Genomic DNA, 27,428 nt, shown 5'->3' with positions numbered 1-27,428 from the left:
GACAATTTTTGTTTTTTAAGCCATAACTATTATGCTGCATTCAGGTGCTGGTGGGAAAGTCCAACATCCAGGACTTCCATGTCGGCTGCTAAACAGTATTGCATACACATGCTATCTTGTTTGAAAGTCAAACCCGGAAGACAAACGATAAACAAACATAAATCTTCATGGAGCTTTGCGAGTTGGAGTGTTATTCAGCATTGGCGGACGTTTGTACTCTACTGAGTGCCTTCTAGTTCATTAATATACAGCTTCAGGTCGACTCCTGCAATGTATGACATGCTGAGTGAATGCACATACAAAAGTGGCAGAATGCTGAATGTATATATACTGTATGGAGTGATATGCATAGTTGACTGTCTATTGTATATCTTGCACTGTCCGCTTGCACTGAGTGTGAAATCCTGGTACCATGTGTGCTTTGATCTTTTTATGTTACTTTGGTAGTTGTCCCTGTTATAAGTGCGTATGTAAATCTTTATTTTTTGGTACTTTTCAAAACCGGGGCTGCAAAGCACTTCACAAAACAAAAGGAGCAACAACAGTATAAAAGAAACTTAACAGAAATCGAAGAGAGACCGGCATGACAGATACATTATGATATTTTGATAAAGTGATTCTGATGTACAGTTTTGGTCGATGGAACCAGATCAGCATCCTCTGGACAGTTATCACTGACACTACATGAACAATATTGACACTGAGACTGGCCATTGAATTTCCAATCTCCATAAGACTTGGATCAAATACTTTTTCTAGTTTATTTCAGCTTACCTTGGTGCCAGATGGAGTATGCCACATAGGACACAGTAACCAGTGCCAGAAAGTCTAGACAATCACATGAAAGTATTTGAAAGTCAATGTAGAACACATTTCTGTGATTGACAAGTTACCTGTCAGTATTTGAATTGCGTGATGCGGTGAAACTCACCAATCGGCTACTCCAAGTGGGTCAAAACAAATATCAAAAATGACTTACAATTACTGTTTGACCGAGGTCTGCTCTCCGTAAAGAGACACAGGGAAACTTGGAGAGTAAACCAGGAGTTAGCTGCATCCCAGAGAGTCCCAGAGACGCAGCACTGGCACGTGGAAACTTGGAGCCTGGCTGCCACACTGCCTGCTTTGTTTGCCTCTTTACAGTTCGACAGAAATGTGCAATTCCCTTGATGCCATTCCACTGGTTTCATTTACCCCAGGCCAAGAAAGCTGATACAATGAAAGTATATAGCAGGAAGGTAATCATATCCAGCTGTCTTCTATTACACACGGCAGCAAGTCAAGCACCTATTTATAAAGAATAGGACGGAAAAAAATTAAAATATACTAGAGTAGGTACAAGAATAAATCGAGTGGAAAAATGGCATAGACGCTGTCATATAAATAATGTCAGCTAAATGCTTTGTCTGTAAGTATTACTCTTAATGGCAATAGCTGGATCCAGAAAAAAATAGATTATTCATACTAATTTTAGCACAGGGTTGTATTCTGGTCAGGATTTCCCTAGATGGTTGTGCCAGAGTGAACGTTACTCAGTTCTTTTCCAGGCTTGTTTTGGGAGAAACAGCTAACAGACTTGTTTTACTGTTCGAAATGAGGCATATTTCACATGAAGTTGCTTCTCACGCCTGTACATTAAAGATGTAATTGCCGCAATAGTTTTGGTGTGGCTTCTCATTAGAGTGACTTGGTGTTGTTGCTATAGTAAATCCATTGTTGTTACTCATATCAAGACCAACCAAATGTTGAGCTGTTTTTTATGATTTGTTGATTTTGGCAGCTCAGCACGCCGGGCAAAATGTTTCCTCAGTCTGCTGGCCACGTTACTGCCACACGATGCCACCGCAAAGCACCGCAATGGGTGGCCAACTCTGACCAAAATGAAAGAGTTTCCCAAGCCATGTTTCCCACTTCCACTGCAGAGGAAATGTATATGCGTGTGTGTGTGTTGAAGAAAGGATAGATGTTGAATAAGAAGAGCAGGTCCTGGGCTGCAGTTACTTCATCACTCGTTCTTCCTCATGACGCTTCCTTCTGAGAACCTGTCGATGACCCCTCTTATCTCCTCCCACTACTTGACCCATTTGTTAATGAAAGCGTGTATTCCTGCTATTGTGGCGCCAGCATCATTATTCAGCTTCCTGTGTATACGGGCCGGGTCTGCCACAGTGGAAGTGAAGCAAATATACACATCTGAGACATTTGTTTATGTGCAGCCGAGCCTGTAACCTGGCTTCATAAGGTGAATTTGACAGATTTGTATTTGTGTGCTGCAGTTTTATCTGGGCGTCGTCTAAAAACAATGGCCCCAAGAATAACAATGAGGCAAAAAAGTGCCCCAGATTTTGTGCATAGTGACCAAATCAGCTACAGGAAGCATCTGGAGGCTTCCTCTATCACCAGGATGGAACAACCTCAAACACACAGATAAAACTGCACAGTTTAGAGCAGATCTTCCCTGCTGGTATCTAATCTATCGGAGCGTTGTTTTCTCCTGAGATCGCACTAGAAGTTTTCAACAAAAGCATGTGAATACAGGTCCATCTGAACTGTCAAGACATGACACAGAATCTGCAATTGTAAATGTAATAATTCCATTTTATGTAATTAAGTTTTTTGGAAACATTGCATTTCTCAAATTAAATGCATAAGAGTGCAAATAAAAAAAGCTTCCTGTTTATGCAGCCAGAAAGATTATCAAGATGCTGAAGGAAGTTCATCTCTCAAAGAGAAGAAGTCCTCAGACGCTTGTTGGTGTTGTTGTTGTCGGGTCAAAACAGCAACAGCCTCTGAATTCTGATGCTGTAAGTTAGATAAGTTTGTAAGTATGCAACCAAACCGCACCCAGTGAAACATTACCTCAGTCCACTAGATGCATGAACTGTGTTATTGTTCTGGACAGTTTGGACACAATATCCTATTTAGTATTAGTAGTAGTAGTAGTAGTATTAGTAGTAGTAGTAGTATTAGTAGTAGTAGTAGTAGTATTAGTAGTAGTAGTAGTAGTAGTAGTAGTAGTATTACTATTATTACAAGTATTCATTATTGTCGTTGTTGTTGTTGCTGTTGTTGTTGAGTTGTTGTTATTATTATTATCACCACCACCACAGGTAAAAACAACAACAACAACAACAATAATACAGGCTAATGTAGTGACTGAAGCCACGCACTTTTAACCTCTATATGCTTCTCAGTTCTCAAGACCCAAAGCTGCTTCCTTAAAAGGATCTCATCTGGATTCTGCAGGGTTTTCTGTCTTTCCTTTTTTTTTTTTTTTTCAGCGCTAGGTTTGTTTTGCTTTGTCGGAGGGCCTTGTGTCCTTGTGGTGACTCCACACTCCTCAGCCAGGTTCAGTTACAGTAGAGATCGGCGAGGGAGTGAAGGTAGACAGACATGATGATGGGAGTCCTGCAGGTCTGGAATTCTGGGAATGAAGCGGCAGTAATAGAGGACTTTGCGCACTTATTTTCCCCCCCGGGTTCTGCTGTGGCGCTGTGGAGTGTCCAGAGGTCAGCTCTATCGCTGTGCACACACACGCTAGGCCGGTTTCAAGAGATTCAAACCTTGTAGGAAGTAACGCTCTCAAATTAGATGACATAATGATTCCGAAAATAGCTCCGAAGCCAGAGATGTGTTTAGAATTTCAAAATGCGAGGGGGTTATGTGAGAAACTGGGATGTGAGGGAATACAGCTGTGTATTTTTAGGTGGACAGTTGGATTTCAGCACAGTATAGCACAGTTACATGTCAGCACTGGCATGAAATCAAGTAGTTGTTGATAGAATGTCCTATTAATAACAGGTTGATGATTTTGGTATGTTTTTAGCAGAAAACCTATCCTATCTGCCAGTTTCCAGCAGGGAAGCGAGGTGCCTTTCTCTCCTCCTTTATAAATCCCAGCTGTGGTTTTAACTGTTCAAGGGTCAAATGTTGAATGCCTTCTTCATGATGCATGCGAGACCATAAAAGTTTCCTGTAATTTGTGTTTACGTGAACATTGTTTCAGAAAGCAATAAATTCATTCTGCTTGGATTCTCATAGGCATAAGCGATGTGTATCTCCTTATCTGCACCCCTGGGCTCTTTATTGGCTGCGAGCTTATTGTATGTCTAAAGTAAAGAGGTGTGTGTGTGTTTGTGTGTGTGTGTGTGTGTGAGACCCACTTCAGGAAGTTAAGATTTTGATGAGAGTGTGATATGTGTTTTTGTCAAGGAGTGTTTTTGTGTGCTGCGTTAAGGGCAACAGGGCATTTATTGGTGTTTATTCATGAAATAGCCTCATGCATGACAGTACAGATGGTTTACGTTTCCTGTCAGTTAAGTGATAGTCCACTATAAAGTGCTCTTTCCCCTAAAGGACAGATTTTCTCTTTTCGCCAGGGGGAAATATGCAGCGCGTGTTTGCTCATGGGAGACATTACAACACTCTGCCACATGCAGCAGCACTCAGTACTGCTGAAGGTTAGGGTTTGTTTGATTTATCTGTTTAAAGGAAACATCAACCCAGATAGTACACAGGATTTATATGGTTCACCATGTCCTGTCTTTGAGTAAAGTACAGCAGTACATTCTATTGTGTTCTATTGGGGTTTTTTTTAGTTCAGTTCCAGGGAATTCTTAATGAATGGCTCATTCTGATCAGGCATTAGTCACAGCCTTTTACAGGGTTAGATCACAGTTTTGTTTCAGGCAGTTTTTTAAACTTATAGAGAAACATCATAGTCATTCACTGCAAAAACATCATCATCGTCATTTAGTCTCAGATTCAGCCTTCAAATTTTAAGAGAAAAATTCTGCCAATGAGGTGATATAGTTTCCAATGCAGTTTCACTTGTTTCAGGAATTTTCTAGAAATGAGTGTCAATATCTTGAAAGTCAGAATAAGGCAGATCACTGCACTAGTATCAAGAAAATGACACTTGATTGTACAAAATCAAATGGAAACAAGTCAAATTCTTCTTTAAAATCTAACCCCATTGGCAGATTTTTTCACTTATTTTAAGAAAAATAGGATTTTAGGACTCAATAATAGACTAAATGACTTGTTAAGATGTAGATTTTTTGCAGTGTTGGAGTCTATTAATATTTTACAGGATGTGATGTTGACTTTAGCGCTTTTTGGCAAGTCAGAATTGGGGGTATGACACATGCACAGTGCTTGGGGAATGTACAGTCTGTCATGGGTGAAATGTGACAGACTCACACTTTGCATTGTACCTGCAATTCTGACGAGCTGCGACAATATTGTCCTCTCCTCGTTCTTTCTCCTTGTCCCACAGCAAGGGCTGCCAATTAGTCTGCCAGTTACTCCCAGTTACAATCAGTTCAGAACCCTGTAAACTCTCACTGGACCTTACTGACCACTAGATACATATCTAACTAAATTAGCTTGACTACAAAACTATTCCTGGAACTGTAAGCTCTCAGAAATAATTTTTACCTTTTGCACTGTCACAGCCTGCCAGCTGCATCTTTTTTAGAAAGCTTCGTCAGTTTGATTTGTTTCTGGAAACAATGTGTTTTGATGCACAACAGGTTCTGGAGTTGAAGACTGTGATTTATTAAGCATTCAGGTTGGTGCCTGAACCTGGACAGACATCTGAGAATCTCTACCTCTATTACTAACATCAGGCAGACTCAACTCTTCTCCACTGCCTGGAGTAAACATGGCTCATGTTGAATGGGAAAGGCTTTCAAAGGCATGCTTCATACATTTGGTATGATTGGTAGTCTGGCATTTTCACATTACTAAGAATGATGTGGTTTCGAACAGGCTGAAAGTATCAAAGCCCAACTTCATTGTTTTCTTGACTTTTTGTAACTTTTTTTTTTTACCCAGACAAGCCAATTAAGCACATGTTTTATTTAGAGTGGTGGTCTGAATAAAGCCTAAAGGCCTTTTGCAGGCAGACAAGAGAATTTGTTAAACATTTAAGAACACACAATAGAGACAACTGCAACAAAGCAAAAATTATGAAACAACAGACTTGACAAAAGGCAGAACCACTCCTCATTTGGCATGACAAGCCATAAGACAACAAGGACACAACGTAGGTATAGAGTATTATTTACAGGTATAAACACACATGCACAGGTAAAGAGCAATCAACACATAGTTAAAATGACAGAACAAGAGGGATGGAGGCACACGAATGAGGGATATTGCTGCGTCCGGAAGCAACTGCACTCATTCTCACTCAGCGATCCTTGACAAAGACCTTGACAGATGTTATCTAGATAAAATACTGTCACTGGCAACAGCAAACTGATATGAAGAGGTCCTTTAGGGATTTCAACAGGATGCGATGGGTATATGGGACGTTGTAAGTTATGGATGAGGCTCGTAGCAGATAAGTAAAGGGGAGTAAAGGGGAGTCAAACCAAGAGGAATCCTGTGAATGAGTATGAGCCAATGGATTTGTCAGCAGCTATGTAATCTTTTCTAGTTTAAGAATAGAGATTGCAGTGATGTCTTGTAAGAAGCTGTGTTGACAAACTGGATGTCTGCGGTGCGGAGCATCTGACGCTCACAGGCACCCTTATCTCCTTTGATCTGTCTATCATGTCACCGCGGTGAGGATGATGTAGGAGAATGAGGATCAGTTTCACAGATGGAATGAAGAAAGAGCTGTTTATACTTTGATTGTAAAAAAGGTTTTCCAGCTAAAATGGTTGGAAGATACTATCTGCTACTATCTCCGACTCCCACTACACAGTCTGTCACTCAAGCTTAGTCTATAGGCTTCTCAACATCTGGTGTTTCTCCTCCCCTCTTCTGAAGGGCCGTGACTGGTTCCATTTGAGGAAAGCAGCAGCTATAGTTTGCCCTGACTAGTAGTCTATCTGGCAAAGAGTTCAGCGCTAAAAATTTCAGAAATGGTCTCACTCTCCCCTTCTCTGTTAGGATTCAACGAGAAGGCGAGATAAGCTGCTTAAGTGCATGGTTCCCATATGCTGGAGACATTAGTGTAAATACTTTCAGGATATTTCAAGTAGTCTCTGTGTATGTCACACTGTACACACATAGCCCTAACCCGAACCCTGGCACTTCACAGGTTAAATCCATCCATCACTCACCTAAAAAGCCTTTTTCCATTTAACCTAAGATTCCCTGGCGTTTAGCCATTGAGTGAAACGGCCTCAACCTGCAAGTCATCCAAACAGCCATTGTCCTAAAAAGGAGGAGTGTGTGCGTTTCCCTCACTGTAGTTAATAAAGATTTCCCATGACCAGTCATAAGCCATATGCATGTGCATTTTACATTTGAGGGAGTGGTTTGGCTGGGAAGACGGAGAGAGGAGCTCTGGTGAGCTGCTTGTGCATCTCAGCCAAGCATGAGGCGTTTAAAGTCAGGATCAGAGCCTGTGGAGCTGACATCATCCTCCCCGCACCCACTATGATGGAGCACGGAGGGGCAGCTTGGTGCGTTGCCATCTTGTTGAACAGATTAACATGTGAGCATGTGAGATCAGAGCTTGCACTGTAGTTGAGCTCTTAGGCATAGTTCAGGGTGCAATCTATAAAATAAAGTTAAACTAAATTACAGTATGCAAGCATGCCTTGTCAAATCTAACTCACCCGTAGAGTACTTTAGGTTTATCACTACTTGTTTCACAGAGCAACAAAGAACATAAGGATGAAAAAAGATAACAAACACACCACAGAGCTTGTGAGTGTGTGTATGCATACATTTTAGTTAGCATGCATGGTGTGGTTTGGGTGGATGTGTGTGAGAAACAGCAAGAAATGACCCACCAGAGCAGACAGTAAATGACTGCAGAGAAGGAAAAGAAGGGGAAAGAATGGCTGGTAAGGTGGGAGTTGCGGTCGATCGTAAGCCGCATTAAATAAATGGGTCTTGAATCTGGACATAAACACTGAGATAATATGTTGGCAGCAGCCTTGTTCCAATGGGAGGAGGTGTTGTAGGTGAAGGCTCGGTTCCCAGCTGTTTTCTCTCAAAATATGGAGAATGACAAGCTGTCCTGCATCCTGTAAGTTGACTGTTTCAATATGTTTATAGGGAGGAAGTGCTTATATCGAGTGTGCCATTAAAGTTTGCAACTGCTGTTAAGTGCAGAACTGTTAGTCAGATATTTGACAATTCACAATTTATAAGGTATGGTGGGAGCTGCTGGAAGACGGCTGCTCTCCACAGGGTTTTTAGGCTTTACAGTATGACTACAACCATTAATAGCTAAATCTGTCCATGGGATGATGAGAGGGTTTAGAGCACTTGTGAGGTACCAGGCGTCCTCCTTCAACTTCATATGTTTGGTGAGGGAAATTGACCTTTCTTTATTGGCAGTATTCTCCTCTCTACGGATAAGAACCTATGAAGAAGAAAGAAAGAACCTATGCCATTAAGTTGTTCTGTTTTAAAACTATTTGCATGACATAAACTTGTCATGTGTTGCGTCCACAGCTTTCATTATAATGAGTTTTAAATAACATAAATTCCATTCCCAGAAATGTCCTGTGTGATCTGAGAGCACAGACCCACCCTGAGGCTTTTGTGTTCAAATGAGGATTAACACAATGGCAGCCTTTGAGCGGAGAGTGACCTGTCACAAGCTCTCTCTTGTGAGTTTGACCGGCATGTAAGGAACAGTTGTCGGGGTTCATTCCACTCGCAAAGTTATAGGTAACAGGCAATTAACACTAGCGGGTGTCCAACTCAGCTGGAGCTCAGGAACTCTTCTGTTCCATAAATACAGGAATTAATAACAGGCCCGGGGAGGGAGTAGGTGACTGGGCCAGGGGCGGGGACTGGGACTGGGGTGGGGCGATTGGGAGCATTAATAACGGGCTAATAAAAGCTTAGGCCAAGTGTTACCAATGACCTCCGGCACTTCTGAGCTGGCTGTGTGAGTCTTGGGAGTCCTCCAGTTAGTTAGCCTGTCTGTAGTCCTGTGTTTCAAACAGGAAGTGATCCTGTGTCTGCACAATAATATAGGCACTGTTCAAAAGGATTTGGAAATACTTCCTCCACACACTAGTTTAATGGAAATTCTCATGACTATGCCTATTCACTTTTACTTAAAGGTTGTTTTTAAGCATGAAATTCTGCAAAAACAACATTTCATTTTAAGAACAGGTCATTGTGTCCCCAAATTCTCACGTGGCTCATGTGGAAAATGTGAGATAAACAGAGGGAGTGCAGGGCCGAGGCTCGCTGTGCAGACCCCAGCAGTGAGGGGTCCCAGGGGGTCGGTTCACTCCGAGGGCGCTGGACAGGGGCCATTTGAAGCATTCTGCTTTACTGGCAACTGAGACTGAGGATTTTGCCAGCCCCCTTACATGGTATACCACCACTTTTCACGCACTGAGCACAACATTGTTCATGTTACCTCCCAGCTGAACAGACACATTACTAGAACAACACAGTCTCTATAAGACCAATGAGGCATGGATTGCAGTCCAATGATGGATGGGAGGTTGACCTCTGCTGTGTCTGTGCTACTGAGCCTTATCATTGGCCAATTGTAGTGTGGGAACTTGCACTTTAACTTTGTCATTTTCAATTGTGGTAGCTCCAATGGACAGGAGTAAAGGTCTTCTTAAAATAATGACGGAAAATCACTGAAAATCTACGGATCTGGCCAGTAAACCCATTTGTTTATGGGTGTGCGGCACTGTTTCCCAAAGGAGTCGCAAACCGTCTGTGTTTTTGTCTATTCATGTCCTGCACATAACCTAACTTTTCCCCTTTCCTGCTATAACTCTCTCACTGCTGCTAGGTAGGGAGAAGCCTGATGTGTTCAAACCCCAGACCGGCTCTATACGCCTGCTGGAGGGAAGGGGATGGGTGGGTGGACGTCGGAAAACTTTGTGATAATGGGCAAAGAGAGAAAGCGCAAAAGAAAGAGTGGCCTAAGTGACCACCGGAAAACACAGAGAAGCCCCTGTGTTTACATTATGGGTTTGGCTTCATGTTGGCAGAAATCAGTTAGGCAGAGAGACACTAGTTGCCTCTAGAGCTTGTGTGTGTTTTTGCTGCGGCTTTGGAGACACTGAGATCAGAGCCAGACCCACCAAGCCGCCTTCAAAGAGCTGAATGTACTTTAATGGACAGGAGAGATGAAAAAGCAACATTAATATCTGCTTTTCCCATGTACGCCTTCCAGCACTATCCTCTAATGAAGACATGGGATTTGATCACATTTAGCTCTCTGTTTTCATTCAGTCTTCATTGTTTCCAAATCTGGTGCCAAATGAAACAGTTCTTTTGCGGTTTTAGATTGTATAGCCAGAAACAAAAAGATATATTTTAGAGGCAATGCCAGCAGGTTATTACAAAACTGATTACCAAGTCTTTTGGAGGTCCAGTTTACTGAAAACTTCCAGTGGTGGCCTAGGCTTTTAATTCTTTCAACAAACAAAATGAAAAGAAAAAAAATGATGTTTATGACAGATGAGAGAGTTTTATTTCACCTGTCCAGCGAAGCCAAGCTGATCACCCGGCAATGTAAACAATGTTTGGACCAGGCGTCTATGGGAGAAAGATGTTAAATTACTATAACATAAAGATGTCGTTTGAGCTTATTAGGAGTTTTTTTTATCCTGAATTTTAATAGTTATGTGTCCATGGTATAGCAATGGCCATGTTGTTTGTGCTCTCTGCAGAAGGATGTGAAGGAGGTGTTCACACCCATCACATTCGAGGTGGCTTACAGCCTGGGGAAGCACGTGCTGAGTGGACACCAGGACCGAGACCTGCCTGCCCTCTCCCCGGTGTTACGATGGAGGAAAGGAAACAAGGTTGCAGCGAGGAATGAGGTAAGACACGCTGCCGGCCCTGATGCGATGAAAGTATGTGATGAAAGGGATTAATAAGGCTGATGGATGTGAAATCCTCACAGGCAGGGCTTTGAAATATTTTCAGGGCTTCACATTGGCTGATTTTGTGCGGTGAAAGAATAGTGTACTGAGAGATTATTTAAAACGTACCATGAAAGGCCCATTGCCAATGCCCATTTTCCTATCACTATCTCCTCTAACATTTGGTGAAATTTAATAAAATCATTACTTGGAGAATCATTTCACAGTAGTTGGATTTGGCAGCCAAGTAAACGTAAGCCCACGAATAACCTTTCACCATTTCCAGTATTTATTGTTGAAGTTAATCTTATCTGATTACATTTTCACTTAGAAATTTACTTTCCAGTGGTTGGACCTTTATACAAAATAGATGATTCAAGCTTTTAGCCACTGAAAAAAAATATTATTCTAGCCCCCAAAATTAAGCAGACTACTCTGTTTTGAGCAAGACATTGACAGAGAGGATCAGTCACTGTTCAGGCGATACGGTGTTATTGATTGCAAAAGCACAGTGATTGACATTCTCAATATCAACTTGCTCAAATCTACTCCCATATGCCTTGAGTTCATTTAAGTTCATGATTTATGTTTATTGAAAAATAATCTATCATTACCTGTCTGAATTATTCACATATCATCCTGCACTTGTATTAGGAAGTACTCCAGTGTTGGCAAGCTTCAACATTTTTTCTTTTACATTAATCTCACACTCCTCCTATCCTCCCAGGACCCACTAATGGATTGTGCCCCATAGTTTGAAGATGACTACTCTAACATAACAATTGGCCATTTTCAACAAATTCAGGTCTTCATATAGTTCATTTCCTGAATTGATTGGGGTGAAAATTAAATTCACCACAGACCTGATATATGTAAGCAAAGTCATGTCTTCCCCTGTACCAGGGAAGGAATGTAGGAAATAGCCCAAATTGAGGTTATAATGATTTGGTGTTGGTTACCAGCTTGGTATTGGCTGTGTTAGCTTTTCTTGAGTGGAATCCAGAAGACTGATTCATTTGTTTTCTTTGCACCCACCTCTAACCTGCCCCACATGTGTTTCCCCGATGCCTGCGCTTCTTGAGAAGTGGGGGATTAGCATCTTTCAGCACTTCCAGAACCCATTTGGAATTCAACAACGTTACATGCGACTTGACCACTTGACTTAAGCTTCCTTTCATGATTTAGCTTCAAACCAAAGACCATCCTTGGTCTGATTAAAAGAGAGATCAGAAAGAGATCAGATATAGTAAAGACCCCGGCCTTCCTGGATAAATGTCTACTGAATCCAGTCCATCATTCCAACAATGACACAACGCTGCCCCCTAGGCTGAGTATTGTGTTCAGGTCCATGGACACCATGAGGTCATATGAACCGTGTGCTGTATGTTTCCTCTCCCAGACATGGTTTGAGAAGAACTGCCTGTCAGACGACTGCGCTGCAGACCTGCGGCTTCATGGGAAGCTGTTGCTTTCTGGGTAAATCTCTCTCCTTCACAGTTTGGCTAGTTCATTCGTTTATATTGCCATTACTTCTCTGTCTTGGCCATTGCTCCCCACTCTGAGGAAGTAAGCTGACGTCATAGGCATTAGGCCATGTGGGTGTGGACAGTGGAACCATGACGCATGTTTGGCTCCAAATACCTGGAGGATGTCCATATATTTTCCATATTTAGGGAGTTCCTTCTCTTTTTGTTGTATATCTTTGGCTGTCTGCATTTGCTAACAAAAGCATACAGTTTATGTCTGTCACGATAAGCAGCAGTCATCTAATACATATTTTCTAAGTTTCCCTACGAAAAGAAACAAATAATATTTTGAGTGGCCACTCCTGTATAAAACAAACTCTGATATGTCTTTACTGTAAATCCTTGCTTACTGCTTCTCCTGTGGCAGCCTACAGATGTTCTAAGCAGTGCGTTCATTCACTGAAATACATTGTGTGCTGCATGTTCCCATCAGATTGTACAGTAAGCCCCACTTGGCCCTCGGAGGGGTGAAGAACGTCTCTCTGAACCTGACCATCTCTAACGCTGGAGATGACGCCTATGACACCAACATCTACTTCAACTTCTCCAGGGAAGTGTTCTACATCAACTTCTGGCAGAAGGTCTGTTCAAGTGTCTGTTTATTTACTCTGGTGCTCATGTTTATTTCTAAAGTCAGTTCGGTTGTTGTTGTTTTGATGCAGTAAAGATGTGGATTGCGAACAAGTGAATCATTGAAAAGACAGACTGGTGAAATAGCTTCTAACAGCGTGTCAGGAGAGCAGTCTAAACAATGAAGCATCGGAAAAGGCAGACCTGCTCACAGACAGATAGACTTAACTTTCCCTGCGCTGTGTAGGCAGCTCAACAGATGAAAGGTTAAAGGCGAGGAAGAGGAGGAGAGCCCTAGCAGCGGCAGCAACAGCTGCCCCGTCTCAGAGGAGCGCTCCTCTGGCTGACCTGTCACATGCTTTTCTGACTCATTCAACACAGACCCACCATGTCAGCGTCAGGATAGGAACTGTGTGCAAAGTGTGCATGCAAGAGAATAAATCAAATGGCACATATCTCATATTCCCACACCCCTTGACCTATATACCATTCAAATCCCCATTATACGCTGGTTAATAAAAAAAAACGTACAGGGCCACACTTAAAAGCGGGAATACAGGTTTGTGAAGTGAGGATATTGACTGAGCTTGGCCCACGCACGGATTGCACCTACTCCTCACCTAATCACAGTCTCTAACAGAAAATGATTTCCCCATACTCTTGCTGTTAAGGAAATACAGTATCTTCCTACTGCCGGTCCACATTGAACATCAGAGATTTTCCTTGAGGCTGTACGTGGATGGATTTCACAGAGGATGGTTACGTTGGCTGGGAGTGGAGTGGCCAGCTCTGCCTCTGCTCTGTGTCTGCTCGCTCAATTGTAGTAGTGAAGAGACCAGCAGATCCAGTCATACCTGACAGAGAGAGAGAGAGAGAGAGAGTAAGAGAGAGAGAGAGAGAGAGAGAGAGAGAGAGAGACGCCACGTCAGACGCAGCACCCTGACAAACGAAGTAGAAGGGACAGCATGCTTGGAAGGCTTTTTCCCTCATATTGTTTATGTTTATCCTCCCACAGTGTTTTGTACCTCTGTGGTTGATAAGACCATCTCTGTGAAGCACACACCCTATGGCTTGATTTAAAAGGGTTAGGTTTAGGGTTAGGGCCCCAACATATGTGATATTGAATTTAAATAGAATCTGTGTTTTGGGCAAATATTACAAAAATAGTGTTGCAGTTTCAGTTTCACGGCTAATCTAATGAGCTAGGTTGACATTAAGTATCGGGTTACCAGTAGCCACAGAGCCTCCTATTGTTTGGAAACCAGATGAGTCAGGGTGGCCGGCTGCACAAAGGGAACCGGAAGCGAGCAATATTAAAACGTGACAAAGGAGCCACCGAGCGGCCTTGCTACTGGATGCTGTGCGAGACGTTTCTAATTACCTTTACTCCTAGAGAAGCCCAAGGTGTTGATATGACCCGCTTTTTTACAAAGTTAAGGTCAGCTCCTAATCCTCCCCCGAGGCTCTTTCTCCAGCGAGGGAAGCTTGAACTTGTGCTCCCCGCGTGTTTAAGAGCGAGGTCTGTTATCTCTCTGTTGTTCTTGCAACACAAGCTGTCTGAAAGCTGTGGAGGTGAATTGGTTTCAGGAGCTCCGTCTGCGCTCCCATGGGAGTCAGAGACCGCTGCACTGGCTTCTGTTTTTTTTTTGTTTCGTGTTTTTTTTACCTCTATGAAATGTTGGAGGAGTCAGTTGTAGTTACTTTTCCTGAGGGGCCAGAGCTATGGCAGACATTATTTTTTCCCCATTGCATTTGTGATGGTTCAGCAGTTGGAACAGCTGAGTGTTGTGGTGAAAAGTCCAAAAATTTGGAATGTGAGAGAGAAAAGTGTGAACCTGTGAATTTCTGTGGTACTTAAACCTAAGAATCTATGAATCACTGATTTTCATGGCCGTGAAGTGTGTCCTTGCACATGCTGTGAAAAGTCAGAGCTAGATCTCCTTCTTCATACTTGTAGAGGCTGACGCTGGTTTGAAAAGGTAGACTAAAGTCAAGCCAAATACAAACACTGGAGTAGATAGAGACGTTAAGAGACACACAGCACATGTAGAAAACCTCCTGCGTATTGTCATTCCCCCTGAAGTGCTTCTCCACTGGAGGCTTCTGCTGACACTAAAGCAGGGTAAACAAACCCGGTGATATTTAATGGGCCTGCCATTTGTGCAAATCCCAACATGTATTTGTTCCTGATGGAGAAAGACCAGAGAAAGCAAGCGAGAGCGAGAAAGTGAAGGAGTGCTGAACAAACAGACTAAGGTCGCTTTTCTCCCCATGGAGGCATGACACGCCATATGTCTGAGCGCTCTGTTCTCTCTCAAGGGCTGCCAGGTGGGTGATGGGTAAACAGGCTGACTTCCCCAATCCTGCCCAGTCCCATGGGACAGGCGGTGTTTGCACAGCAGCGCTGAGGAATACAGGAAATAGAGGAAATTCCATCATTGCCAGTTGTGCTGGGGTCCCCACCCCCCGACTGGGCTCACCATAGTATCCATGCAAAGGGCAGCGCTGCTTATTTAAGCTGACTTAATGAAGATGGAGGGCACGGCTCCACCCCGGGCTGAAGCTGGGAAACTGCTGAATAAGGAGATCTGGAGTGTGGATGATAACTGTGGATGGATGTGTACCTCTTAAATATGTCAGCGGACTCAACCTGCGCAGCTCTTTTCTTTATCGTTTTTTGGAGGCGCACAAGTGTGTTAAAACACGAGCTAAACCTGGAAAGCTGTCCATGCGTGCAAAAATTTTGTACGCTTTACCTTAAGCCTCTGCTGAATGTTCCAGAAGCACTAGTCTGTCTCCTTTATCACCAAAGTTGTCGAGGTCGGTGAAGTATCTCTGCCCTCTTTCATGCTTCCCAACACACACGCTCAGAAGACAGCCTTTCCGTGAACTCGCTCGAAAAGAATTCTTACTCCTCATAGGGTCAAGGCCCGAATGTTTACACAGCGCAGCCGGTGAAGCTCCATATTGTTTAGACAAGCTTCCAAACACACAGCCTGGAGGTTGTCCAATTACCCACCCGCTGAGATCTGTGTGTGCCATCACTGCTTTTTCCATTCTTCTTGTAACTTAATTTAGAGCTTCATTTAATAAATAAGAACCCGTTTATAACCATTATACTTTGATCATACTGTAAATGCGTGCGTGTGTGTGTGCACGCATGTGTGTGTGTTATAAGCTGTAAGAGAAATTGTCATCCACCAGGGAGTATCCTGCTGCAGTTTTTTTTGCTGTTTTCTCACCATATTATAATAAATTGTTCCTTCCTTGCCATGCATATACTGTAAAAAATATGCCTCTGATATTTGTATTCATTTTTCCTCCTCTTTTTGCAAGTTAACTTCTCAAATGAGAGCTCCTTGGCGCTGCCTGTGTCCTTCCCAGCCATGCGTCTCCCGTTTTGCCTATCTGTGTATCTTCTGTCTCCATGAGTGTCTCCGTCTCTGTCTCCAGCCTGCCTGTCTGCATCGCCCCCTCTTTACTCTCTGTCTGTCTTTCTTCTCCAGGAAGAAAAGGGCATTTCCTGTGGACTTGTTGACTTGGACTTCCTCAAATGCAGCGTGGGATTTCCGTTCATGAGAGCACAGACCAAGGTAGCTCAGACCAAAGTAGAACTAAATGCACAATGTAGGAGGCTTACTGTACATGGACCATACTTCACACTGTGCTATGTCCATTCAGACCACAGAGTATTTATAGTTGTTGTAATCCTATGCAAGCACAGCACATTGGGGTGCAGAACCCTCCTGCTGACTGCATTTTTGCATGGTATGAATTATGCAGCACCTTAATCTAAAATCAAACAAATAATGTTGACAGCTATTTCATGTGCATAATACTCTGAATGACACCCTGCTGCAACCTCGCTCTTTCTCTCCAGTATCATTTTGCAGTGATTTTTGACACGAGTCGACTCTCTGGGGAAAATGACACGTTGCAGTTCTTAATTCAAGCAAAAAGGTAAGCATGAAAAGTCCCTTATTTCAGTGCAAACAGTGCAACAGCCAACAAGCATTTGTTTGTAGTGAAAGGATGCCTATAAAGGGAGTTTAAATATAATGGTAAAAGAGGTTTATCCCCATAAATGTGCTCAACGTCATGGTATGCCTCCAATTACTCTACTGTGGTAATGCAGTAATTGTTACAGCCTTACAATAATGCCAAAGATCCTACATTTTACTGATGTAGTGTGCTGTTACACACCAAGTAGCCAATGTCAAAGAACAGCATGCGTGCAGGAACTCTTGCAGTGCATGTTTGGCACTTGTCATGGCTGTAGTTATATTTCCCTTAGACTGTCTCAGTATGTATACTAATGACATCATTGTCTAACCATTCTTAATGCCCCATAGAGTATATAACCGTCTGGCAAAACATCTCCATGAGGATTTTGCCAATTTTGACGTGTCTTTCTTATGATTTTTTGTAGAATGGAATCCTCTATTCTTGACGTTGTTGTTATTGAATGACGTTTTTGTTCCTTGGTTATAGTGCCAACCCTGAACACAAACTCATGGACAACAGTTTGGATCTCTCCATCCCTCTGGTCCATGAGATTGACACGACCATCACTGGGTAAGGCAAAGAACAAGACATACATGGACACCTACAGCGGTATAGGTTTACTATTACACAAACTTAATGCTGCATTCATGTGTTTATGTCTCATATAGAGAGACTTAGATTTGTTCGCCAGCTGTTTGCGTTTTGGAGGAGAGGGAGGGCTGTTTGGAACATATCAGTTTGAAAAGCCTTATCTCCAACACTTTATCATAGCACCAGTTCAGAGAGAAGGGAGAGCGATGTAAAACAGTTCTGCCAGAACTCTGACATCTGATAAAGCTGCTATGTCTGGTGTCTTTAATCTGAAGGGAGGCTTTAGAGCAAAGCTGGACAGATCTGACTCATATCACAACTACTAAGGAAAACTCCTCCGACTGACTAACAACATGACTTGGGCCAGATTCTTTTATGTAGCTTGTTTAATATTATTTCTGCGTGCATTTAAATTAAACAGTCTTTTGAAGTGTAAATAAACTGTTTGGATCTGTCATCATTTGACCCATATGCTGTGGCCTCTGTCCACAGTGTGGTGACACCTACCTCCTTTGTGTATGGAAACTCCATTGACGCCTCCCGCTTCATCCAGCTGGAAGACATGGAATGCAACTTCCAGCCTCTTAATCTCACTTTCCAGGTACTATTAGCACAGAGTATATAGGGTTTTCAGTATTTATATAAGTTTCCCTGTGTATTCACTTCTGTCTTTCTCTCTCTCCATCTTTCTCTGTCTGTGTGTGATGTGGTTCCAGGCAATAAACAACGGGCCCAGCAGGCTTCCTGGCTCCACAGTGGACATCAGGATACCCAACCGCCTGGCTGGCAGCGGGGCTGATATGTTCCACATCATTGACACACAGGTGGATGCCAACAGCAGTCTATCCACATCATTTATCTGCCCAGCATCATTATTTATTAGTTTATTCACCTGCAGGCAGTCCACATTCTTTGTTCATTTATCCAGCCCACGCCTGTGGGTCTTGTTTGTGTTCATGGCACAGCTGCCTGTATCCACCTAGTAAGATACTTTTATTTAAGCAACTATAATGGTACTTAACTTAATCTGTGGTATTGGCATAGGCAATTAGCATAGTGTGAGGCACCATTAAGCCAAGAAAAGTCAAAGCGAAAGTGATGATATAGCTACCAAAGCTAGCCAACCATTTTGTTTCACAACATTTTGCATTTAGATAAAGAAACACAATACTCCCACTGGGGTAAAATGTTTTCTTAACCCTTGCATTGCTCCTTTCATATAGCTAGTTCATGGGGGAGCTCAACCTGTTAATTGTATTTACTGTGAATGGTGGGACTGGGCTGACTGTATCCCACCCTCCTAGAGCCCATCTGGAATCACTTTCAGGGGATCAGACAGTTTGCACGAAACGGGAATGGGACACCTGCAGAGCTGGCTACTGCCCCATACCATCCCCATCCTGCAACCACATATCATAACTGCTGTTAACACCGTCTATAGCCTGTGCCACAGTGGACAGTTGCACATATACATTTTATAGCAAGATATTCTTACATTTTATACAGACCTCCATTTGTTATCATGTTCACACATGATATCCAAGTCCCTCGCCGTAGCTCCATATGTTCTAATTTTGCTGCGCAAAATCCCTCAATCTTCTTTATTTACTGTGAAAATTGGGTTCTCAGGTTCTCTCAGGTTAAAGTTAGCACGGCCTATGAATCTTCGTAGCAGCAACTGCAGCAAAAACAACAGGACGCGAGAAAGCCTGGTGATAAAAGCTCTGTGCGGCCAGACATGCTGGGTGGTGGGAGAACAGACAATGAGGACGGCCATAGGATATTTCCACCTCCAGAGCCGCAGGTCTGGCTGAAGAGAGGGGAAAAGGGGAAGTGTTCCCTGGGGGCAGGGCAGTAAACCAGCCACCTCTAAATCACTCCATATGGGAAATCTGTCTGGGAGGGGCACCAGCCTCTTGCTGGGGGAGAGCTTCCTGTCAACCCTGGAGACACAGAACAATGGTGGGGCTGGTTCTTGGTGACAGTAGGCCTGACTGTCTCCACATTTACACTGTCAAACCCAAACGCCACAGATCTTACTATATAAACACGCCAAAGTTACAGACTAAACTCCTATTTCCCTCATCACTCACACCACATAACCCAGTGTTCTCAACTCTATTTCTGTTATGACACCATTTGTGTTTGGTAGATAGGATTTTTTGAGTCAACGCAAGTCAACACGCTCCAACTCTGTCCCGCTTCAGGTGGCCGACGGCCGAGGGAACTGCACCCCCCACAAGAACCCGACACCCTGCACCATCCCCCAGGACAGAGAGAGCATCTTCCACACCATATTTGCCTTCTTCACCAAATCAGGACGCAGAGTCTTGGTAAATACACTGTGGCATGTCAGGGGTCACCGACAGTCGCTCCCTGTGGAGATTCTTTTCTTTTTTAGTCAGTGCAACATCTGTTCATCACACGTCTCTCACTCTCTCCCTCTCTTGCTCTTTCCCTCTCACTCCTTCTCACTCTCTCTTTCTTCTTCCTGTCTTTTTCAACAGGACTGTGACCGGCCAGGGAGAGCATGCCTAACAATCACCTGCAGTCTGGGCCCACAGTTAAAAGAGGAAGCTTTGAGTATAGATATAAAACTTCTCCTCAACACTGAAATTCTGAAGAGGGTAAGAAACATCTCATAACTTTGATCACTGAAGTCGCTTACAGGTTATTATGATCCCAAGAGTAACAATAGCCCCCTCTCTTAAAAACAACTATCTGCCCACAGGATAGTTCCTCTGTGATCCAGTTTGTGACGAGGGGCAACGTGCAAGTAGATGACAGGGCCATGGAGGTGCCAAATGGCCTGCCAGAGGACATTTCTGTGAGTACACCATATGCACACAGTTTATGCGCCACATTCATTGCATTTCTTGACCCATTTTGTTGTTTGATAGTGTATTTTTGTCACTCTCATGAATAAGTGGCAGACAATGTCACGTCATGTCAGGTCTTAGTGTCAATCCCTCAAAATCAAAAACCAAACCAATCTTTTTAGACTCACCATTTTGCACCAATGTTCAACAATCATACAGGGAGAAATTCATCGTAGAAGAGGCAGATAAACCAATTTCTCCACCAACAGTAGCCTCAGCAGACCAGAATGCAATGCAGCCACAAGACACGTTGCATGTTGAGTAAGGGGCGCAGCCATGATCATAGACACACCCCATTATTAGTTGAACTAGTTGGCGAGCTAGCTAGATATGCTCATCAGCCCACTTTTGATTGAGTGCAACAACTTCACACTCCTTCTCTGAGGGTTGTTAAAGGGAATTCTGGGAAACATAGGAGCTGGAGCTCTTAAGGCTTCAGTGTCTTGCTCAAGGATACTTCAGCAAGGCAGATGCTTGCTGAGGCTTGAACCCAGGCGTTCCGGCTGAAAGATGGTCTACCTACTCACTACATCACCCTGCTGCAAAAAAACATATCATTAAAAATATATATTTCTATCTTTAGATGTACAGTGCAGCACGACTGAAAGTCATATCACCATGATCTGGTTAGACATTCTTGGAGCCCATTGATGTGCTGCAGTGTGGAGTGTGTAGGGGGATGTAAGCCCGGGGAACAGCTGGGAGCTGTGGCTGTATGGCGGCAGTTCTATTGGCTGTTTTTTGGGGTCCTCAGCTGTGCTCAAGGACAGGCTCTCCTCTGAGACGGCAAGTCCCCCCCTTAGCGCTGACTGATTGAATGGACCACCAGATGGGTGGCGATGATTACACTGAGCACCCAGCATCCCCGCTCAGGGATCTCTCAACTGATGAGGTTGCTGACCAGACCACAGCCTCCTGACCCCGGGCTCCAGAAGAGCTCGGAAAAATTCAGAGCCGCCATGAATATATCCGTCCTATGCCGCTCTCTCAGCACTTAGCGAGTGTGCTGATTCCAACAGCTATACCCCCTTAGGTTTTAGTAAACACAGTTACCTTGTCCCTCAGGACCCCGACTGTCTAGAGTACACATTGGGAAATATAATTTGTGGTCCCCGGTTGTATTCCTCACAGCAAGCCTACTGGCTGTCAGACGAACATCAAGCTCAGTTTATTACCCGTGTCATGTAAACAAACCCACATAAATCTGTAGGACTGTGTTGTAAGTATGCAACTTACGAGTTCAGCAATGTAGGGCTAAGTTGAATGGAGCTTTCAATTCTATAACCCATAATAATTAATTAACACAACATAAACTGAGCTCAGAGAGCAAGGACCAGCAGAGCTTTCATCTTTACTGTACACGTCAGCAGCTTGGCATGCATAACAACAGTTAGATTCCAGGGCTTGGGGGTAGGGAGGAGGTGTAAATGTGGGAAAGTATTCGAGAGAGATTAATCTTCAGTTGTCCCCTGGTTTTGTCTTGGTTTGCAGTTGGTGTCTCATGCCACAGCTTTGTATTCAAGGCCCATGAGCTGTTGTACAGTGAAGCAGTTAAACTCTTGATTCAATTCTGCCTTTGTCAAAGGTTAGCACTCCTGTTTGCAATAATGCATTATTCAGGATTATCTGAGTAATCATGTGTTATTTGGGAGGATACATTATTTGCGCATTATTTGGCTTAGTGCTCATCAGGATTTAAAGATTAAACACATTACTTATTCATGATATAATTCTTATTTGATTGTGTACACAAACATGCCCATCTGGCTCTTAGTCTTAGTTAATGCATCCCTAGTCAAGGGTGGAGGGTATAGTAAAGGGGGGGGGGGGGGGGGGGGGGGGGGGGGGGGGGGCTGCATGGAGAGGTTGTGTTACAACAAACACAAACTGTGAAAGGCATCCTCTCAATTGAACATTACATTTAGGTAAAAAGAAGGGGAAAAGATACAACCTCTCCACCATCCCGTTGATAAATATGAACAAATAGACAACTGGGGCTGAACTTTTTCATAATGCAGTATTTGTTCTCCATTTAAGGCCTGAATGCTGACATTTAAGCCGGTTGAGCTGTGGTGCAGCTCAAGTAAAACCACTGTTGATTCAGGGAAGAGATGAAAGTAGTTTTGGAAATTACTCATGTAGAAGAATCAAAGAACTTCAAATAACTTTTTCTAAGTACCCCCCTCCTCCCCCTCTAATTGATCATTATTAACACATTATCAACACAGCCAGGGCCATTTTGCTCATGTTAGCAGTGTTAGTATCAAATGTGAAAGGTCAAAGTTTCACTGTGAATGACAGATGCTATACTCAAAGTCAAATAAAAGTAATCGTGAACAGCAAAAACTCCAAAAAATCAAAGTACTGATGCTGGAAAGTAATCAACACAATAGTGTTGTTTACCGAAGTACAATAAATTGTATATTTGTAAAAGTATACTACTACCCACCTCTGTAGTTTTGCTTTCCAGTATGTTTTGGGTTAAGTCGACTTAGTTTGCTGTCAGTGACAGATTATGGAGCAGGTCACTGTTCACCCATGTCATGGGAAAGAGTCTAAATAGTGGTTATTTATTGTCAGAGTTGCCAAGCCTCCCAGGCTGGGCGAGATACTCTCTGAATCAGCCTCTTTGCCGAGCTGCAAGACATCAATTCCAAGAGATATGTCTCCAAACTCCAAAAGGGAGTGGATCATATATTATTTTAAACTGCACTGATCTATAATAAATTAATACCTGTTGTCGTTATACACCTAAAGAGCAATGCATCAGAAAATAGTGTTAAACTTACTTACTGTAGTTCTATGAAGTTATTGATAGGAATGATGGAAACATCACAAGACAGCTTTAGCAAATAAATAGCTGTTCTTGTCAAACAGTCTGATGCAGTGATGAGAAAAAATGAATTTTTGTAACTGAAAAACAGGAGTTCATTCATTCAATGACTTTTTGCCTAGAAGCCTAGTCATTTTGTTTGGAGAATTAGCCTAAGACTATTAAAGATATACATTTTGCATCATTATTATCAAAAAACATATTCTTCTGGCAGTGGGTAAAGCCTGGTGGTGTTTTAGGGTCTGATGCAACACACCTTGTATCAAATCTTGAGTGTTTTGATAATAGCTAAAGCAGACTTAAATAGTATGAGCCTGTGTTGTTTCATTTTCATTGCACTGCGTCAGTAGCCTTGGATATGACGTGTATGTGTGTCTGTGTGTATCTTTGAGTGTGACTGTCTGACTGACAGAGTGTTTCTGTGTTTCAGCTGGTCTTCGAGGCTCTCCACAGTCAGGAGCCGAGGGGTTACGTAGTTGGCTGGATCATCGCCATCAGTCTACTGGTGGGAATCCTCATCTTTCTGCTGTTAGCTGTGCTACTCTGGAAGGTAAACCTGCACATGTACACCTGTGTGCAAGCATACAGACACATTTATACACTGTAATCTATTGTGAACCCCGTGGTCATGTCAGTCTCTATTAATGTTAGCCAACATCCCCTCCCCTCTCACCAGCTCACAAAGCTTATTTCATGGCTTGTCGCAATAGAGTTTTGTTAGAAAAATGCTGTTATGCTGAAGCAATAGCAGGAAACAAACGCCATTGGGCAATTCTCATGGACTCATGTCGTTGCCAGAATCACCAAGATCAAGCTCTGGTTAGACCTCAGTACTTTAGACCAGCCTTCAACAGCCCATGCAAAGGACAAATCAAAGGCCGGACAATAATTCACACCATACCACTCACATGAAAGCAGAATCATAAAAGGAAATGGCAATTATGCTGATGTCCAGAGGCCCTGTTCGCACAGAACTCCTTTTCTTTTTCACTCACTTCATTTTCCACTGGGAATACCACAACTAAACCTTGGAATGTTGGTCCTGGGATACGTTTCCCCCCTTTCCCCAAGTCCTTGGATCTTGCCAAAATAAACCCCACTTACAAGAGCAGCACATGTCCTGTATTGCTCTTTTCAGGAAATGCCTGAGGAGAGCAGAGGTCTGTATCAATAAACTATAGTAGTCAAATGCAGATAAATGAATGGAGTCACAGGGAGAGAGGCATCATCTCAGTTTTGCTGACACTCGCTGCTTTCTCACAGTAGTGCGCTCTTTGTTTAGATACACACCATGGATCTTCTGCCCTCTCCATCTGTCTCCTTTTCTATTTATTTCACCTATGATCCCCTCTAAATACATGTCATAGCTCAGTGAAATGTAGATCTTTAACACAAGATTACCTACTCTTTACTCCAAAAAGAAACAACACATTTCTTTAGGGTAAAACTACTGTTGTTCCCTCCATCCCTTAATGAATGCAGCTCATACTGCTGACCCCAGGTATAGTTTACAAACCCCTGACCCTGAGTACAAGCGTTGTTCCTCTCTCTCCTTTACAGATGGGTTTCTTCCGTCGGCGCTACAGAGAGATCATTGAGGCTGAGAAGAACAGGAAGGACAGCGATGAAAGCTGGGATTGGGTGGAAAAGAACCACTGAGAGTTGCGGCGGGGCCCCAGAGGAGCCGGCGAGATTAGGGATTGGGTCAGGAAGGATCCAATGGCGCGGGGTCTCGCGGCCCAGCCACCCCAGCGGGACCGGGCCCTTCGGTCTTCCATATGTGGAAGAGAAGAATATTCTCCATATTTTTTGGAGACTTGATATTTTTTTGTGGGTGGGGGTCCAGGAAACAGGCTTCTGAGGTGACAACGTGGCTTGCCAGAGGACACTTGCTGTGGAATTCAATCAATCTCAACGGAGGTAACTCCCAGCCAGCGGAGTGGAACTGTTGATGGAGACTGACATCCGTACGGGGATGTGGAAACGGCATGAATACTAGCAGACAACAAAACCCTCAGGGCTGTGTTAAATAGCAAATTTATTTTTATACATACAGTATAAGCCATATTGTATAAAACTGGGCTTCGAGAGGAGTTGGATTATTGAAGGCCATTATAAAAATACTGTATCTACAGTATGTTTTCCTAAAAGCACTGATGTTTGATAAGAATGAATGCCTTGGCTCTGTTGCTTTACTTTTAGTCCAAAGATATGTCATGTATAGTATATGATTGGAGTCAGTTTGTATATTCAGTTCTTCCTGGGAGTGAAAGATTGTATCTTTTCTGTCCTATTTCCGGCTTATGAATATCTCTTTTACACATCTGCCCCTCCCTCTCACAGATAATAAGCCAGAGCAAATTCTTTGACACCCACACCCACACACACACTGATTTAAAAGCTGTGCCCTTATGTCATCCACTAGTATTGTCAAAGTGGTCTCAGAACCCAGCAAAAGCGCTCTGCAAGGTCATGAGGACTTAGTTCAGGATGTGGTTGTCAACAGCGCTGCAGAGTAATCTATTTACACTTTATGTGCCGTGTTTCCTTTATTATGCACGCCTGAAACTTATGCAGAGGGCGGGTAAATTGGTCTGTAAGCCACCATTCACTCTTCTAAGCTTTGTGACTTTCCAACATAAGCATTCCATTTGTTATGGTTTAGCTTTTACCCTAGTTGTTTGTAGGTGATGTAAGTGGATATAACATCATCGGATTGGACGAATTTGAATTTTAGTTTTCCCAGTATCTTAAAATGCTTTGAATCAAGAAATTATTTAAAAGTGCAATGTGCAGGTGGATCAAATTGTCAAAAGCTGCTTTTGCGAGGAGCTATTGCTCAGGTATACAGCTGACTTCAGTGATAAACCTGTTGTTTTTTTTAGATGGGCTCCAGAAACTTCCCAGGTTCCACAGCAGTCTAGATGTTTTAGTGGACTTTGGTGTTAATCCTCGTGATATGGGACATGATTTTCTATCCATAATCATTCTAATATCTGATCATGATTTATTTCTTTTCCATAGCCTTCACCTAAATCATCCATCTTTAATTTTATTATGTTATTAGGCAGTAAGTTTTAGAAGGAAATATGAGCTTTACTCTCCACGGCCAGATGAAAGTCTGCGATGGGAGTCTACCTACAGCCATTTACAGGGGCCCATGGCATGAGTAATGCCCTAAAAATAGGTGGGAATGTGCTGCACTCAATCACTACACATAAACTAGCTCTTTGGGGCTCATGGGAAAAGTCCATTTTAAGTCAACATGTAGGAATGTTTTGCGCCCTGAAAATCTGCCACCATTAAAGTACATGCAAGCTCCTCAGCAAAGAACTCAATCAGTTTTGACCCTAAATGTTCTTATGTGTCTTTTCAAATGCTCGCTTTGATTAGACTTTTAAATGCAGTGAATGCAATTTCATATAAAATGCCCCTGAAGCTGTTATATGCGTTTGAAGAGTTTCATTCCAAAATGAGATATCCAATGAGATGATTGCTAACATGGAAATAAAACTCAATAGAGATTATTGTTGAAATTATTTGCTAACTAAAGACTGTGTGTCAATAGTAAAAATTTTAGATGAGGTATAGTTTTTGAAGCATTTAGCAATGACCATCAGCTGACAGTTCAGTTTCAAAAAATTTCAAAAATGGATATAGAGCGTTTTGGGATGAAACCCTTCACTTACTTTCTTTTGAAATGGACCGGCGTCAGATTTGAATGTGCAATGCCAAAGAACAAGAACTACAGTATATTTTAAGTGTTCTTAATGTGTTTCTCAGTTTCTACAAAATGATGTAAGACTTCAGTGCTAAGACACTTTATGGCTCACTATGATTGCTTGGCTCTCTATCATGCTGTATGAATCTTTTATTGATCAGACACACTTTGTTTCACCAATTAATTCCACTGGCATGGCATATACTGTACACATTCACATCTTCCCTCTGCACCTGTAAACGTTATGCTATAGATGTATGCAGAGAAACCAACACTTGACATTTTTGGTAAATTTTAACTGTGATGGTTATATTTTTGTTTGTATGTATGTCATCACCGGTATCACACTTAGGTATTTGGGGATTTGTTCTGAATATACTACTGTCACTGAATATCATTTGCATTAGAGTGTGCTATATGTTTGATGTTTAAACTCATGTTCAAGCTGTATATTTATCTGTTGATAAATTTTAGAATGAAATT

General features: G+C 42.7%; 1 protein-coding gene across 1 annotated transcript in view; it reads left to right on the top strand.

Moving 5' to 3' along the window:
• The window catches only part of itga9 (integrin, alpha 9), a 48,159-nt gene extending 20,762 nt beyond the window's left edge, over positions 1-27,397 (top strand). The window contains exons 16-28 of the mRNA XM_071897963.2: positions 10,626-10,778; positions 12,220-12,296; positions 12,780-12,927; positions 16,423-16,509; positions 16,797-16,876; positions 17,408-17,491; positions 18,005-18,113; positions 18,229-18,336; positions 19,720-19,845; positions 20,020-20,139; positions 20,244-20,339; positions 23,655-23,774; positions 24,785-27,397. Coding sequence (XP_071754064.1) covers positions 10,626-10,778; positions 12,220-12,296; positions 12,780-12,927; positions 16,423-16,509; positions 16,797-16,876; positions 17,408-17,491; positions 18,005-18,113; positions 18,229-18,336; positions 19,720-19,845; positions 20,020-20,139; positions 20,244-20,339; positions 23,655-23,774; positions 24,785-24,883 — 1,407 coding nt within the window. The 3' untranslated portion in view covers positions 24,884-27,397. The remainder of the gene's footprint in view (positions 1-10,625; positions 10,779-12,219; positions 12,297-12,779; positions 12,928-16,422; positions 16,510-16,796; positions 16,877-17,407; positions 17,492-18,004; positions 18,114-18,228; positions 18,337-19,719; positions 19,846-20,019; positions 20,140-20,243; positions 20,340-23,654; positions 23,775-24,784) is intronic.
• The last annotated feature ends 31 nt before the right edge of the window (positions 27,398-27,428 follow it).

The sequence above is a fragment of the Centroberyx gerrardi genome, chromosome 15, assembly GCF_048128805.1.
Source record: "Centroberyx gerrardi isolate f3 chromosome 15, fCenGer3.hap1.cur.20231027, whole genome shotgun sequence".
Classification (NCBI taxonomy): Eukaryota; Metazoa; Chordata; class Actinopteri; order Beryciformes; family Berycidae; genus Centroberyx; species Centroberyx gerrardi.
Note: the sequence above shows the minus strand (reverse complement) of the source record. Positions and strands in the feature narration are given on the sequence as shown.